General features: G+C 42.9%; 1 protein-coding gene across 5 annotated transcripts in view; it reads right to left on the bottom strand.

The window, feature by feature from the left end:
• EPC1 (enhancer of polycomb homolog 1) overlaps window positions 1-17,259 on the bottom strand; it is a 58,568-nt gene extending 41,309 nt beyond the window's left edge. Inside the window, exons 1-2 of one of the 5 annotated variants that reach the window (XM_080975684.1) lie at window positions 16,993-17,256; window positions 16,105-16,296 (exon numbers count right to left, since the gene is read on the bottom strand). In XM_080975684.1, coding sequence (XP_080831810.1) covers window positions 16,105-16,296; window positions 16,993-17,052 — 252 coding nt within the window. In that variant the 5' untranslated portion in view covers window positions 17,053-17,256. Of the gene's footprint in view, window positions 1-2,294; window positions 3,593-16,104 lie in introns of those variants that run through there. The other 4 variants (XR_013978365.1, XM_080975683.1, XM_080975686.1 and 1 more) reach the window with 4 other exon arrangements.
• Between the last annotated feature and the right edge of the window lie 308 nt (window positions 17,260-17,567).

The following is a 17,567-nucleotide window of genomic DNA, read 5'->3' as shown; positions in this document are numbered from 1 at the left end:
TATGAATGAAAGTATTATGGTCCCTTCCAACTCTACAATTCTATGACTATGTCTTGTTGTCCACTGTAACACTGCCCTCTCACCTTTGCATTAGTTTTTTCTGTTTTTGTTTAATTTGGACCAATGCACCCACAGACGCATTCACCTCCACTTCCCTCACTAATTTAATCTGCTGATTTGTCAGCAGGAGCGCAGGACTTCCTAATCCTCTCTTTTTCAAGCGCAATTACATAAATTCAGCACTAAGAAAGCACAAGCCTAAAATTCAAGGAGGCTGAATTACATAGACTAGTCCCAGGGCATTAAGGCTCAAAAGGGGGAGACAGGACAGAACAGGTCTTGCTGCTTTTTTGTGTCCTATTCATGCTTATTCAGGATTAAGCCCCATTTCTTAGGTTGATTTCATAGGACTGCTATCTTAGCTCTGGTACCTGTTCCATCACATATACCATACAACAGACAATGCCAACAGTTGCTATTTAAATTGATTTGGCATTTTGTTTACATTCATCACACAGTACCATTGGCTGAAGTAAATGAAATGCAGACAAATGTTGAGAGGTTAAATAAATACTCCTTTCACACGAGCTAGCTACCTTTCTACCTCTGTTTTAAAGGTACCTATACCGTGCACTTGTTATAGCTTGAGTTTCTAAGAAGAATTTCAGGAATTCCTACATAGATAAAAACTATTTCCCCAAGTGTCTTGGGTATGCCTTAATTCATAAACTCATGACTCAAGAACTCTGAATTCTGTTATTAGAATATTCTTACAACTCTTCAAAATCTGTCACTTGACTGTATCATTATAAGCAACAGCATCCTTTCAGCTATAAACTTTATTTTGAACAAGCACATACTATTTAGAAACAGCAGGTTTCCTCCCTAGTCCTTTTTCTCTATCTAAACTTAAACCTCCGTCTTTATAGATCCTATCTACTAATATAGTTTGCAACATGCCTTACCAGAAAAGCTACTGCCCCACATCTGCTTTACACAGGTCTTGTTTTATAAAGCAACAGGAGAACCATCACCCCTTGCTTAAATTACTGTTAGCTCTACTACTAAAACAAACATTTAGAACACGTGCATTCAGAAAAATCAGGTGTCCAGATAAAGGCTGCAATCATAAGGCTCCTTACTAAGGAATAAGGACCACTGAACTTGGTGGGACCTCCTCCTAGTAAGTATGTTTGCACAGGATTGCGAGGAAAGAATAATAGTGTTGTGACTCCTAACCACTGATTTATAAATCTACTAATACTAAAACCTTAGCTGTACTGTCAAGCGTCCCAAAACAGACTTCAAAGCATGAATAAATTTATTTGGAGAAAGTAGGGAAGATCGTGCTTCATTCTTAACTGCTATTCTATCAATGAGATGACAGATGGTTCTCCTAGTAGTAATAATCAAATCACTTTTATTTGGAAAGGCCGTACAATCAAAATAGATCTTCACTTAGAAGGCACCAACTTCTGTATTGCAGAGCTTGCTTTCTGCACCACTTTTCAATTGACAAATCATGTCACTAAACAAGCAAATGTTAAACCCCAGCCTAAAGAAGAATGTGCAGGGGCAAGGTCTGTTTTTCTTACCCTTCGCTACCGGCTTAAGATTCTGCGCTACGCGGCCAGGCCAGGCCAAGCTAAGATAAGCTAAGCAGAATTCCAAATGAAATAAACTTTCTGGCGCGCTTCTAGTGCTTTTACATGCAGCCTCGGCCACGCTACTAGCGAAGCCAGAGAAACACACTGGGAGCACACATGGGCAGCCGCAACTTCCTCGCACCTTTCCCCACCCCCGCTTTTGCTATCCCGGCTTATTGCAAACGCAGAGACGCCACCTAGCGACCGGACGGCGGCACTTCCACCTAGCCCTCTCGAGCCGCCGCCGAGGCTCGCGCTCTCTCGCACAGCTGCCTGCTGCACAAGGCCCAGCCCAGCAAAGTCGAAGCACAACAAAATGGCGGCTGACCGCCGCGTCACGTGACCCCCTTTGTGCCTTTCGGGGGGCTGAAGGGAGCCGAGCCGGAGGCCTCGGCGCTCCAGCCCAGAGCGAAAACGAGCCTCGGCCGGGTGGGGTGGGGGCTCCCGGAGGGAAGGCGACGGGGCTGTTGAGGGACTAACGTCGCCCTCTTCCCTCCCCCCCCCGCACACCCGGGGGAGGGAAGCGGGAGGAAGCGGGGAGAAAATGGCGGCCATTTTGTGCTTGCGCAGAGGCGATGGTGGGGGCCCGGGTGTGGGGCGATGGCGGGGCCCGGCCGGAGCAGGGATGGGAGGGGGTCTCTCACGTACCGACTCCTCTTCCTTCTCCATGCCCGTGGGCATCTGCGGCACGGCCCGGTTGATGGAGGCATACTCGGCTAGGTCGGGCAAGTCCTCGCAGCGGAAGACGGGAAGCGGCTTAGACGCGTCCAGCGCCCGGGCCCGAAACGACAGTTTGCTCATGTTAGTCGTCGGCGGCTGCGACTGCTATGGCGGCTGCTGCTCCAGCTGAGGGGGGGGAGGCAGCGAGAGCGCTCCGAGCTGAGAGCCGGACCCCGCCGAGCGCTCTCATGGAGGGACCGGGGCTCCCGCGGCGGGGCGGGGCTCGCTCCGAGGCGGGTCCCAGCGGCGCCGGCTGGCGCGGCTAGGCTAGGGCGCCGATTTCTCTCCTCCGCCGCTCCGGCTCTGCTCAATACGCCACGGCCAACATGGCGGACATTAAACCTCGACTGGCCGCCTCTTTCAGCCAACCCCAGCGCCACAGCCATTCCCACACTGCATCGCGCAAAGGCGCGGGCACGGCGCTGCCGGGGGGGGGGAAGAGAAGGGGCGCGCGGCGCGTGCACGGAGGCGAACGAGCGGGAGCGCTCGGGTTTCCCCCCCACTCTTTTTTTTTTTTTACTGCTTCTGCTCGGGGATGATGATGAAGAAGAAGGTGGTCCCGTCTTCGTTCCCCAAAGCTGTCACTGCTCGGGAGTCTCCTTCATTGTGATGCAGCAGCAGCAGCAGCAGCACAGAAGCTGACCCAGCCGCACGCAGTTCCCTCGCACCACGCCGGAGACTGGGGAGAGGGGAGGGACGGCGCCGACGCCTGGAGGAAGGCACGAGGCGGCCGGGGATGCCTCAACCCCAGCGAGGCGTTAAGGAGGCGAAGAGCTTCCCCTCGGCACCGGGCGGGCTGCTCCGCGCTGCGGGCGGCATGGCACACGGCGAGGCACGGGCTCCCGGCCAGGAGCAAAAGGGCACAACACCCAATTTCTCTGTAATTATTTCGGCTACAGGGCCCGGGCTAAAAAAAAACCCCAAACCAAACAGCAGCAGGACTCGCCTCCCCTGTATTGTCGCTAAACCATAATTTATCTACACACTCCACCGAGTCACTTTGTTCTTTACTCTGGAAGACCGGGGCTCTGTGACATCAAAAAATTCTATAGAATTGACTGGGAATTGGGATGGATGTGCATATTATACACAGTTATTTGGAATGTTTAGTCTGAAATTTTGAACTTAAACCATTTCCCTAAATTTTTTGTTCACCACACACACACTTTTTAAAGAATGCACCAGGGATGAATGAGATGTATACAACAGAACATGCACCTTGGAAAATTTTGCCACCACCTTCCGTGTTAACAACATTGAAGCCCTTGCTTTGTAATGGCTTGACTGTGAGATAAATTTTTTTTTTTTGCTACTAACTGCATCAAATTATACAGCAGCACTTCTTAAGCTTTTTGAATTTGGCTACATTTTAAACTTCTCCTTCCTTCAGCCGCCCCCAATTGGCTAGCTGTCACAGGTTTTGACAAGTGAGTGCATGGGATTCTCACACAGCTGCCTAGAAGTACCGGTACCTGCTGCATCCCTCACTTAACAGTAGCATACTTTAAGTAGTTATAGGCTCCACACTTCAAAAACGTAATTTCCCGAATGTAGATACAGCATGCAAAGGTGTCAATGAGATTTGCTCCCATCTAGTCTTCTCTTCAACATCCTGACTTTCTATGTGAAGGAATGTTTGTTATTGGGGACATCTTTCATCATAGTGCAACTGAAACAGTACCAGTCTAGTAGTTGTGAAAACCAAAGACCACCAGCCTTTTTCCTAAATCAGCCAGCCAGGAAAGGAGGCAAGATGGGAAGAAGCTGCTATAACAGAACACAGTCTGTGCTTCTTTGCCGCTTTCGTAATTAAAAAGCAGTTTGGATGGCTGTAATAGTAAATATTTGCAGTATCTTCCCTTCCCAACTTTTCCAAAATTTTACATTTTCTTCTGAGTGTTGGACATTCTGTTTGGGTTGACTGGAGAAGGGAAATCTCATACTGGCCTAAGGAATTTGGTATTTATTGTAACATTAAAAACGACTTTACAACTTAAGCAATAGTCATTGTAGACCCTTAAATACTGTGAGGGCAAAGGTTAGATGCAGTAAATTAACAGAAAAGTAGGTATAAATACTAAATGTTTTAGAAGACACTAGGAAGACATGAAGGCCAAGTGGTATAAAACACAACCACTCACTATCTATCAGTGGAAGGCTACAAATGTACTAATAGCCATGTGATTTCTTCACATGCAAGCTACCAGCTATCGTTCAAAGTGCAATAAATAAAACCCGTTCAACAGGTTGAACAGATTTGGGGGAATGCTTTAGGTGTCAACAGATGGTCACCTATCAGGACCCACTGGTTTGTTTTCAGACCTTACTTGAATACTCTCTTTTTTCACATTTGATCTGGAGCCTTCAATTACATTCTGCAGTCATTTGCACTGAAACACTTTCTGCATGGATTGCAAGACCACAGCAAACAGGAATACAGTCGTACCTTGGTTTTTGAACAGCTTAGTTCTCGTTTTGGCTCCTGAACACTGCAAACCTGGAAGTGACAGTGACAGTTTGTGAACTATTTTTTGAAAGCTGAACGTTTGACAGGAATTTCAATTAGCTGCAGGAGCTTCCTGCAGCCAATCAGAAGCCGTGCTTTGGTTTCTGGACGTTTTGGAAGTTGAACGGAGTTCCAGAACGGTTTCCGTTTGACTTCCAAGGTACGACTGTACTGCAGACTTGGAGCGTTTGGAGAGCTCAGCACCTTTGCTTTAAGGAGCAGCTGCATGTACAGAATACATATTCTTGGGAGGGGAAGTTGTTCTGCTATCACTCTGTGGGGGTGAACTGCGCCAAATGATGCATACAAATTTTCCATGAATAACACCAGTGATGGAAGGGGAGGGGAAATTTTTAACAGGGTTTATCTGGCACATATTTAAGTCATAAATTCAGCAAGTGTTTTATGAAAAAATAAAATGGCATTTCATATGCTTTAATAACATCACAAATATACAAAAGTCATACCCCCCTCACTTTTTGCTAAATTACAATCTGGCACTATGGACTTGGGAGTTCAATCAAATAATATATAAAATTTCTGTCTTAGCAAGCAACAGTTTTTTTTGAGAAATTCGTATTATTTTGCATATTGCACGACATTTTCTCCAGTGGGAAGCTAAACTCTTTCAGCACAATCCTGTGCATGTTTGCTCAAACGAAGAAATCTAACAGAGTTCAGTGGGATTTGCTCTCAAATAACTGAGCATAGGACTGCAGCTCAAAGTACAGGTAACTCTGCGAGTCTGTTTTGTGGATTATAAGGAAATGCTACATGGCATGGCTTCTCTCTCCAGCTCTTCCTTAGAGTGTTTGTGCTGCTCTTTCTTGGGCTAGGCATATGTACAGGCACTACACTTACAGTGTGCTGAGCGGTTAATGCAGTTATGAGCGAGGGTATAGCTAGGGATAGGATTAGTTTCCGCCATGCTTTTTCTGAGCAGCATTCGGAGGCTACAAACAGCCCCATTCCACACAAAGTTCTAATGGTGCTGGACCCAACAATCTATCGCAACATAGATTATGATATATTGTTGAGTGACCATAAAGAACTTCTAAAGTGCAGCACATAACATTCGCGGGACATCACTACAACTTAGGAGACGCATGCCAGGCATGCCTGGAGTCTGGTGTGAAATACCATCACACATAGATAGAAGACATTGGGGGAGGACCATAATGTCACGGTCTTCCATGAGGATCTAGGGAAGAAGCTGGTTGTATCAGCTGAGAATTTGTAGCCATTACAACAAGCTCCCGCGTTGGGCGGAGGGCCCTTTTTAAGAGGAGGTATAGATGTGAGACAACAGAGATTGTTCCAAAGAACATACAACATGGGCCCTCCTTGCTTTCTTTCCCGGGAATATTGCTTTAGGTTGGGCATCCCTATTTCCTTACACTCAAATTCCTTTTGAGCATTACCAGCCACAGCACCCTGGCAGGAAATATGAAACGCCCAAATAACACAGGTACAATCATAGATGCTTGCAGTGTAGAGGACCCTGGTTTGGAGAGTCAAACCAGGGAAAGTAAAGCACTTCAGGACTTGGACGAAGCCGCCACTTTCTGTGAAGCCAAAGAAGACCTCAAAACTTTTCCTGCTTTTGATAATGATGGCAATGAAGGTGCAGCGGCTCCAGCTCCTGCAAGAGGTTGTATGACAAGGTGATCACCAAGTGCATTCCCCTTTGAAGAGCGAGGTCAGCTTTCCTCCAACGAAGATGAAGAGCAAGGCGATGGAAGATCTAAGCCATGAATCTCCAGATACGTTTAGTCAAGCAGAATCTACTGCAAGCTTTCTTGGGGCAGCTGGTTCATAATCTTCAGAAGTTCCTGTGTACAGCAGCTCCTTGGAGGCTGAAGTGGCCGGTTCAGAAGAATTTCCTCTATATGGTTACTTCCAGGAGGCTATGGTGAACCCAGCCATCTCAAGCACCATTGTTCACCCTAATGCACCTTTGGCCTTTTCTTCCACTACTGAACATTTAGCTTCAATCAGCAGCCCTGTACCTGCATCACACTTTCCAGTACAGCCAGCCTTCATACCATCTTCTACATCAAGTCCAGATGTATTTATTCCTGTGCAATCCCGGTGCCAACAACCTTCTGTTCTATCTGATTGTGTTGCTGGGTACAGAGAGGGAGTTGTTATTCCTCCCTACTCCTGGCCCCCAAACACATGTGACTTGCCCAAGGACCTGAGAGTAGTGCAGTTCTTCTATAATAAAGACATTCAACATTATCCCCAGAACTGCTCGATTCCTGTGATGTGCATCACTCCATCCAACAAGCAGTTTTCATCCAGTTGGTGCATCTGCACCTGGGGCACACACTGAAGCTGCAGTATCCTTTTCAGAACCGTAAGTTCCTGTTCATAGTCAAGTTTTCCCCCTGAAGAACCCCAGAAGCCTATTTTTGTACCATAGCATGGAGCCCACTACCAGTTAGTGCATTTGTACCCTGATCCTTCCCCCTTGGAGTATGCTGTGCCGTTCCATGTGGTCAGATCCAGTGCACTGCATGGTGCAGCTAGCTGTCTGTAAAAGAACAATTTTCTAGTTGCCAAGCATTCCTGTGTTTCTTTTTCCTTTTTTCATGTTTCATTTGACACAATGATTTGTTACATAGAGGAGGGGGAAGTCTGTATATTGGGGAGAGGGGTTACTACACTGCACATAGCATGCTCTCCACATAAAAAATAGATTTATAAATTTAAAAGCTGTTCTCCTTTGCGTATGATGACAGCAAGATGGGAGAATTTCCAAAGCATTATTTTGGTAGTAGTGAATTATGTCAAAATGGTACTGCCTTGCCTTTTGACTTATGTGTTTTTAAGTCGCAGCAAAAAGCTGGAATGTACTTTAATGAAATGACTGCTTTTTGTATACAATTGTATTATGATGTTCCTGGGAAGAAAGACTGGCTGTGAATTGGGTCATACATACAAATACACTGTCTTGCCAACTAAGGCCAACACTTCTTTCTTCAAAAACAGACCGAAAATCTTGACACATACTTAACACATTTTCCAAATGTAAACACTGTAGGACATACAAGCAGACACATCTTGTTTCAATCCCATTTTATAGTAAAAAGGGCATGAAGCTGCCCAGCAGAACCTCTCATTTAGTACATTTCTATCCCACCCTTCTTCCATCAAGGAACTGAAGGTGATGCATGTAGGATCTTGGGTGGTCTCTCATCCAAACTGAGTAGACTAAGATCTGCTTTGCTCCAGCAAAGTTCCTGTGCCTAAGACCATGTGCCTGGGATATACTAGTATTTACACTATGCTAGGCAGAATATGATCAAAATAATGAGCTCAGAAACACTGAAATGAAAAGGAACAGGATTTGCAAGGCAGGACCAAAAGACTGCAGATATATGCAGAAATTCTAGGAAAGCAAGTTCTAGGGTTATTCAAATGTTGTTACCGAACAGAAAGTTACACACAAGACATATCATATCATATAATCAGAGATGTAGGATGTGTGAGGGCCTGTAAAGAATATTACATCTTTTGCAAGATTTGTATTAATTTCACAATTTTACAGCATTAAGTTATTACAACAAGTGGCAATGGCTACTACCTTAGATGGCTTTTAAAAAGGATTAGAGAAAATCAGAGAGGATAGTCTATCAACGTGTATTAACGATAAAAGCTAAATTGACTCCCCATGTTCAAAGGCCGTCTCTCTGCATACAAACTGCTGAGACCAAATAGAGGATAGCTATTAACTTCATGTCCTGCTGTTGAGCTTCCTGGCAATCTCTGATTGGCTGCTATTGAGAAAATGCCAGATTAGCTGGAGTTCTGGTCTGAGCCAATGGCCTATTTTTATACAAGATGGGGATAAGACCACTGGCTATTATATGGTAAGTTTAGGTTGAACTAAAGAAAGGAAAGGCCTTTGTAGAGTTTGCAAAGGCTTTGCAAGGGACTTACAACATGCTGTGGCGTCTCCATCAGGGTTCCAGACAGCCTGCTATGCCCTCTCCTAGGACACTCCATTCAATTCCTTTGCTTTGCTCACAGAAAAGCAACATTCAGTGGTACTACTGTGTAGGCTCAGTCCTCTTTAGGATGATTTTTTTGAGGAGGGGGAGTCACTTCCTTAGGCTACCCCCTTAAAATTATCCCCTGTGGTTCTCCAGAGCCTGCCAATACACCCCTCTTGTTTCTCAGAGGCTCCAATTTGGAGTCGCCTCTGATAGCATTTATCCACTGAGTTTACTATTAGAGGGAGTTAAGGAGGCGAGGAAACCAAAAGCGGGTAGGGAGGATAGGAAACAAAAATGTGTGGATGTTTTACATCCATATTGAACTTTAAAATGAGTTTATGCTATGTCTGAATATCCTCTCTGGACATCTGTTACATAACTGACTCAAACCTTGGTTGAATGAAAATGTATTCATCCAACCAGGAATTGGGAATATCAACACCATATTCAATGTGAGAGGTCAACCCTTCTTCCTCTTACTTTGTCATTTCCTTTTTCTTAAGGTTAGCTGAAATGACATGAAAGAATACTCAATCATTATATTTTTGCTGTCATCAATGAAGATGGCCATAGATGGAATTAAACCGATTAGGGAAATATTCCTCTGTTTCTAACAAATCAACCAGTTCATTAAGGGTTTTTGTAAACAAGTCTTCTGTCTCCTAGCTTTCCCTCATTTACTTCCCAATTAGTTGGCCCAATTTTCACATGAATTCATTATAATGGATGCTCGGTCAGTTTAAAGAATTAGGCCACTTTCATGTATGGCAGGAGCTTGAAAAATGTATTATGTCTTTCAAGTATTAACACTCCTGAAAATACATCACAAAGGGACACTGCAAACAGAGCTCTGTGGAGAAGGAGGATATCTAGGGCTTTTTATTTTTCTATATCCCATCCTACTCCCAGTTATTTACCCAGGAAGCGGGATTTTTATGTATAAATATCTTCCTTGCTTTATTCAGAATTTCTACATAACATGGATTTTTAATAGCAAAGAACAGTGTGCTGTCCAGGTGGAATGGTAGGAAGAAGGACAAGAGGGGCTTATGGGCAGGCAACCAATTTCTAAGTCAGAATCAATGGACTAATAGCAGTACAAGTCACAGGCTCCCTGAACCAGCAAGATTTTCTGCAGACTTTGTAAGTCTTGCCGTGGAGATACAAAATTGTCCTTTAAAAAAACAATCAGAATCTGCAGTGCATTGATCTACTGTACATTGCTCCACAAGATTCTGTAGTTAATGGAAATATGGAAGAAGGAAATCTAATCAAGCTCCTTACATAGTACTTGATTACCTGTAAGATTACCAGCAATTAAAAATATCAAAGCATTTCACGCTTTTATTTTAACTCGTTTAACCTAAAAACACACACAAGCACTTGAGGCCCTTTGAATGTGAACAGATGGGTTATTTTCCTTCTACGTTTGCAGCCATCTTAAAGACTATACAAAATTTTTCAAGGTAGTTAAGTGGAAGCTGACTAGAAAGTGTCATAGAATGATTTCACATAACCAAGTGCTTAGAGAATAAAATGTCATATTGCCACACAGTGTTGATAGGTATGAAGTTAAATTTACTGAGGAAACATTTCCTTACTGCATATGACACTATGGTCACAAAAGCTCCTAGAATTCAAGAGAGCCCTGTTTCTCTCCTCCACCCACTTCTCTCTCTCTCTCTCTGTGTGTGTGTGTGTATGTGTGCATATGGAGACACTCACCAGGACAGCCTAGAGCAACGGCCTTCAAATGCAAGATCTACCTCTAATTCACAATCTATAACATGGGACCCAATTTCACATTTGAGTTATAATTAATAATGCACATTATTAATCCTAAAATGGCAGTTCACCATAGCAATACTTCCAAATGAAAAGCAGTTATTTCTGCACTTAATCTTAGCTGAGAAGTGAATTGTAGAAGTCTAGAAAGCCATGAAATAGACTAGAAAGTGAACAGAGTGCCCCTGCTGCTCCATAGAGAGGTCCCTCACTAGAGGCATAGATATAGAAAGGTGGGACATGTGGTTGGCCAGAAATATGTATCTTATTTGAAAATGGTTCAGGCCTTTCTCCTGCCACATTGCAGCCCTCATGAAAAATTATAAAATAAGTGTCTCAACATGTCCTAGCTCAGACCCCCCTTGTACTGCTTCCTTTGGGCTAGTCAGCCGTAGATGGAATCCAATATGGCAGCAACAACTTTGCTACGTCCCACCTATGGGTCCTGACCCTCTGGCTGAAGACCTACGGCCTAGAGAAGTAGAGGTGTGCCTACAGTATGGATACAGAATAGCCTCTGTGCATAGAAAGTCTAAGTCTGCAATCCTATATATGTTTACCTGGAAGTAAATCCCAATGAACACAGTGTGGCTTAGTAGTAAGTAGACAACACGTAGGATTGCACAGCAAGGCTCTTCAGCTTAGAAACATAATAGCACAATGGGTTATAGTAGAGAAACATTAATGAGATGAATGCAAACAGACCTGCAATATATCTTATTCTTGTAACTTAACTATGAGCTACTCAATTAAATTATCCAGTATCATTAGTCAAGATGACCATGGGATGCAAGCCAATGCCCTGGGCACCACCTGATCCTCTGGCTGCTAAATCCTGAGAAAGGGTGAAGCCTCTTGTAATTTACCTTTTCTTCATCTCCTGCAAGTAAGTCTGCACTTACTCTCAAATACCTAGGACTAACCACTGTCAAGCTTAGGACAGGATAAGATATTCTTGTCCTTGCCACTTCCCACGCCTCAAAACAGATGCAAAATGTGTGTTTTAGCAACACAACCATTACTTGAAAGTAATTTGCATAGATTCAGACCTTACATACTCATCATTATCCAGAACGAGTTCATCTTCAGAAACAGTAGCAAGCGTAAGTTTATCTTTGTACCAGCTGAGTGATGAGCAAAAACAAACTTGGTATCTTAGACCAGGCAGAGGCAAACTCAGCCCTCCAGATGTTCTGGGACTACAACTCCCATCAACCCTAGCTAACAGGACCAGTGGTCAGGGATGATGGGAGTTGTAGTCCCAAAACATCTGGAGGGCCAAGTTTGCCTATGCCTGTCTTAGACTAAGCAAACGATCTTCAACTATTCATAGATATCACTCATTCATGTCTTGCTCAGGGCTTATTTTCTAAGAGCTAAAGTAGCAGGGTTCAAATTTGTCTCAAAATAGTCACATCCACTGATCACAAGCTTTACTCCATAATTCTAGATGTGTATAGGCTGTTTTGTGGTTATTCAAATGGAAAGGCAAAGCCCTTCCATTCAACAAAAAGGCTGAAACTTATCCTTCCTGGTCTTACCTCCTACAATATCTCCACATAATTCAGAATATCTTCATTAAGCTAGTATTCTCCATAACTATACACAAGGTCACCTCTTAGCTCAGACCCTTACATCGGCATGCTTTTATTTAGCTGTCAAGTTTCCTCTAGATTGCCACTTCTCTGTCTTCTGTTATATGGTCTCTATTGTTGCTTTGCGCTGCACAAAGTCATTCACTCTGGGGTCCTTGCATTATGATTTTGAAGGTACCACTCATACTTTCTGTCATGTTTCATATGCTGAAGAAAGAGTGCCCACCTCATCTATTCAGGAAAGTGTTAAACTCCTTAAACTCTTTTTTTCTGAACTGCCCTAGCATCATATCAGCTCTTGCATTGCCTTAGGAATCTCCCTTACCCCAATCTCACTACTCATTGTCATACTGAAGACTCCCTTCCTTCATTATTGACTTCGCTAGCATTGGCACCATGTCCATTATATTCTGTAAAGAACTTAGCACATGGCCAGTAGTAGACAGAGTCACTGTAAATTTATTGTCTGCGGCAACGAAGAATTGGTAACAGGCAACCAAGTAAAAAATGATTTGTAAACTGTGGCAGTTGGGCTTCCTTCCATCTATACGCCATCAAGGTGCCACAAAACAACCACAAGTATTTATTTATTATATATTCTCTGCTTCCTCCAAGAAGGTCAAGAGCACAATTTTAACTTTACAACAACCCTCTGAAGTTAGGCAGAGGAAAGTGGCTCACCTAAGGGCACTCAGTCAGCTTCATAGTTCAACAGAGGTTTGAATCCATGCTTCCCATGGAATCAACAAAATGGTGCAGGGTGGTAACTTCTGTGGGCTTATTTGCAAGGTTGACTTACAGTAATCTAAATAGATACTATAAAAATGCACAAATGTATAAGCTGCATAAGTAATAAGATTTCCCTTCCAGCTACAGTGGCAAGAAAATCTAGTTTGGCACACAGCTCATGCCACTTGGCACCAGCAAACTACACCTAAAAGGGGGTGTAGCAATACATCATAGAATCATAGATTTTGAAGGGACCCCAAGGGTCATCTAGTCCAACACCCTGCAATGCAAGAATCCTGCCCACAGCTGTCCCTGGGTGGGTTCTAACGACCAAACTTCTGGTTAACAGTCAGATGCACTGACCCATTGCGCCAATATCTGCAGAGGGGAGGATCGTATTTAAGAGGTATACCCATGGATGAACTGGAGAACAACCTGGCAGCATTTGATTTAAATGGCCAGTACCACTGTAGAGTGACCCAAATCTGGGGTTAAGGTATTTCCTAGTCCTTTTAACTGAGAATGTTTAAATAGAAGTAGCAAGGAATGAACCTCAGACCTTTACACATGCAAAGCATATGTTCTGCCACAAACATGGACCTTCCCCATATACTGCTCTGAGTTCCTTGGAGGAACAGAAGTATAACAAACAGCAAAATTCCACCTTATTACATGTAGTGCAACTGTGAGCAAATGGATGTGGATACTTTCCTATCAGAATGCAGAAAGGACTAAGAAGTCGTCTCTACTTATACACAGATAGCAGCTGTTGTACGACTACCAGCCATGGCACATTCATATGCCTCTTGTTTCACAACAGCTGTGCATAGAATGCACCCATGTATCAAGGTGTCTGTAGCACTGTATGGTGCAATCATGTGCTGCACTGCCACATCTTATTGAGATGGAGGCTGCATGAGTTGCGTTCCTAGATCTGTAAGAGTACATCCATGACTGGCCTTTTCAGGGAACCATTGTTGTTACACAGTAGGGCCCATAACTAGTGAAAGCATTTTCTGTTGCTAATCTGCCCATAACTGATAACATTTTTACTTATATGCTCAAATGTAGATTTTTAAAAAAAGCTATTTACCCAACTAAATTGCCTTCCTCTTCTTTATTAAGCAAATTTACTCAGAAACCTTCAGATACATTCTGCAGCATCAAACTCCTTGTAAAGAGATTTCTTTCAAGGGTAAGAAAGAACACATTCCCTTGAGGTGTATGATATAAATATCTGTGGTACAACAGACACACATACAAAAGAAATGTCCTCTATGATTATTGTGTTTAAATGTGTGTGCCAAAGAATTCCATACCTAAATTTCTAATACAAAGAAGTTCAGAGTACTAGTGTGAAGAATTCCTAAAGAAAGAAAATTAAAACATTCCTTTACAATACTTTAGTAGATTCCCTAACCTGTTGCGTATTCTAATATATTTTTTAATCATTTCAAAACCATGCATTTATAAGATAATGCCATTTATTTCATGATTTTGACATGTGGAACTACATCTTCCCAGCCATCTTTGCATCACATTAACCACTTTTTGTTTACATATGAACAATAAAGATTTTTGCAGGGGATGCTATATATTTGTGTTCTTAATATGTGATATATACACAAACACTTAAAATAGTTTGAAGACTACTTGGAAATTTATAAGAAGCTTTATGCCATATGTGTCTTGCACAAGTTAATTTCCATGTTGATGCAAATAAATCTGAATATTCCTAAAATATTTTGCAGGAGTTGAAAGAAATTGGCCAATCCTAATCTGTAGTTCATCTATCAATGCTTTTTTAACCTTTTAAATCAGGGAAAATGAATTAGGGCTTTTAAGGCTGTACCAGCAATTATGAAAAATACTATCGCATAATGAATATATAACACAATAAAATTATATAGACATATATGAACCCACTACACACACACACACAGTTTTCAGCCACTGAGAAATAATCCTGGAGAAGGGATAAAAATTATTAAAGAATGGCATAATTCTTCACATACCTCAAGAGGATTTTTTTTAAGCAAGGGGGAAAAATCCAAACCCTGGCTCTAGTCTCACAAAACAACAAAGGACTGTGACGACATGTCTGTTATGGTGTACACTGTACTTCACGTATATGGATTTTAATATTTTATCTATCTATATTTTTACACACACACGCACAGTATGGTATAAGGTTGTAGGCTGCATTTCGTTAGAAGAAAAGAGGAAATGATACAATAGATCAAATCTTGCCCCACCTTTCCCCCCACCTTTTCTTGGTGAAACGAACATAAATTGTTTAGGAGCACCACAGCGCCACCAACACAGATCAATACAAAACAAAAAAGATTTCCCACCGTGTGCAAAAAAAAAAAAAAAAAATCGCCTAGAAAAATGCCAAAAATTACAAAATGTCTCCCAAATGCACCTTCTCAAAAGAAGAACACGACACCTAGATGAGGTATACTCCTTAGGAACCTTTATATAAAGAATGCTTTGAGATGAGTGACCAAAAAGCAGCTTACTGGCGAATAAAAAAGGCCAATGTTTAGTAACAGGCATAACTTAATAAAAACCCAGTTATGTCAATACCCTCCTTCAATACACGAAGGGCAGTTTCTCTAGTACTTTACACCAAGCCAAACCACCCCCACCCCCTAATTAGTCACAACCACTAATATCTTAAAGGGTATTCCTATTACAAACAATACATTTTCTTTCTTTCTTTTTTCTCTCTCTCTCTTTGTATTATATTTTGTTCCGCACGTATTTATTATTAACGTTGGAGAGTCCAACTCCACCTTGAAAATATCCGAGTTCTTGATGGCGCCATAAAATAAAAAAAAAATCAAAGTACAAATATATAGTTAGAATACAGTCACTCCTAGGGAGAAAAGCAAGATAGGGTTATAATACTCAGAAATAATGAGACGACGTTTAGTGTGCTTAATTAGGAGAGCTCAGACCTCGGGGTGGGGGTGGCGCGGGGGGGGGGGAGGGAAACAAGCCTACATTGGATTCATCAACATTAAGGAACATGATTATTATTATTCTTTTTGCGCTAGCCGATTGCCGCGAAAAAGAAAATATAAACATACATATTTGAAAGACTGGGGAAAACTTACCTCGAAAGGCAAGCAGACAGCTGCCTCCTCACAACGACGGGAAGAAAATAGGTTGTGTATAGTTTCTCGCTTGCAGATAGCCGCCTCCACGCAGCCAAAGGATCCCCGAACATCTTGAAAAACCTTTGCAAACGACCACGGAGACCCTCTCCCAGGATCGGCGGCGGATCCCGGAGGTTTTTTGCTCGGGATCTGTGGGGGGCGTTTGGGTAAACCGGAGAAATATCCAAAGAAGATTAAAAGCAAGAGGCGGCAGGAGCCAGAAGACTCTGGGGTTAACAACTTTGTAATGGCAAACAGGCGTGTTCTGATTGGTTGGGAGGGCAGTGTCCCTCCACAGTCTGCACTATCCCCCGCTCTCCCCCTTCTGCAGCCTGGAAAAAATGCAGAAATGCAGTGTGCCATTTTATACAGGCTTTAAAAACACACCCCAAACCCAGCCACCGAAAGCATCACATTTTTTTGTGTGACACTGCAAAACAAGAGCTCCCCCAAAAGCTTTACAAAAAATTTTTTAAAGGTCTCCTTCAGTACATATAAACGTGTCCTTGGGGTGCAGAGAAAAGAGGGAAAGAAAAGAGACGCACAAAAATAATCCACACAGGGGGGCTGGGCCATTTCCCCCTCCCACCTCAATTATTTCTTCTAAAATCACGTCCAACTGTGAAACAAGGCAATTGCCCAGCCGCCCCCACCCCGGTCAAGGAACCTAGAACCATTTTTATTATTATTATTTTAATGTAAAGAAATGAGTTTGCCTGAATGATATCACCTAAAAAAGCCAGTCACGCCTGGAACAAAAATCCATGACTCCTTGATACAGAATTTGAGAGGCTGCTGCAACAGTAGGAAAGGTTTCCTTCCCCCCTCACAAATCTGCTTACCTACCGTCATAGGCAGAGAGCCAAGAATATTAATTTCAATAGATACATCCATTGTGGTAGGCATAGTTATTCTACAAAGAATGTTTAAAATCCCCTCCTTATACTGACTGACAGAATTCTACCATGCTGCCCACAAACAAAATGGCTGTGGCACTGAGTTTTTTTGGATCCTCCCACCGTGCTTCTCCCCCCGCGGCCTCCGGGAAGTGGTAGAAATCCAAAATAAATCAGTACTCCAAGTACAATGCCCAATCCAAACTCCCCATGACATCAGGAAAGGCGAGGGGCTCTGAGAAGACGCGGTCCTATCTTTAAGGGATTTTTAAAATTTGTTTTAAAATGTGCATCAATCATTGGAAATTTACATGGCAGTGTAATCCGAACTTCCTGCTTTACATATGTATGAGGTCTTTCACCTATCTTGGCAGGCTTTCAAATTAAGTGGGCTGGGAAATTTGATGCTGTGTATCTTCAGTTGCGAGCTGAGTCAGGTACTCAGTCGCTGTGTGCTGGTAAAAATGAAGGCGAACGCCTGGCCTAACAAAGAAAAAAAAAGAGAGAAAAATCAAAATCTGGCAA

The sequence above is a fragment of the Podarcis pityusensis genome (genome assembly GCF_964106645.2).
Source record: "Podarcis pityusensis genome assembly, chromosome: 12".
In the NCBI taxonomy this organism is placed as follows: domain Eukaryota; kingdom Metazoa; phylum Chordata; class Lepidosauria; order Squamata; family Lacertidae; genus Podarcis; species Podarcis pityusensis.
The sequence above is the reverse complement of the archived record's forward strand: the minus strand, read 5'-3'. Positions and strand labels throughout refer to the sequence as shown.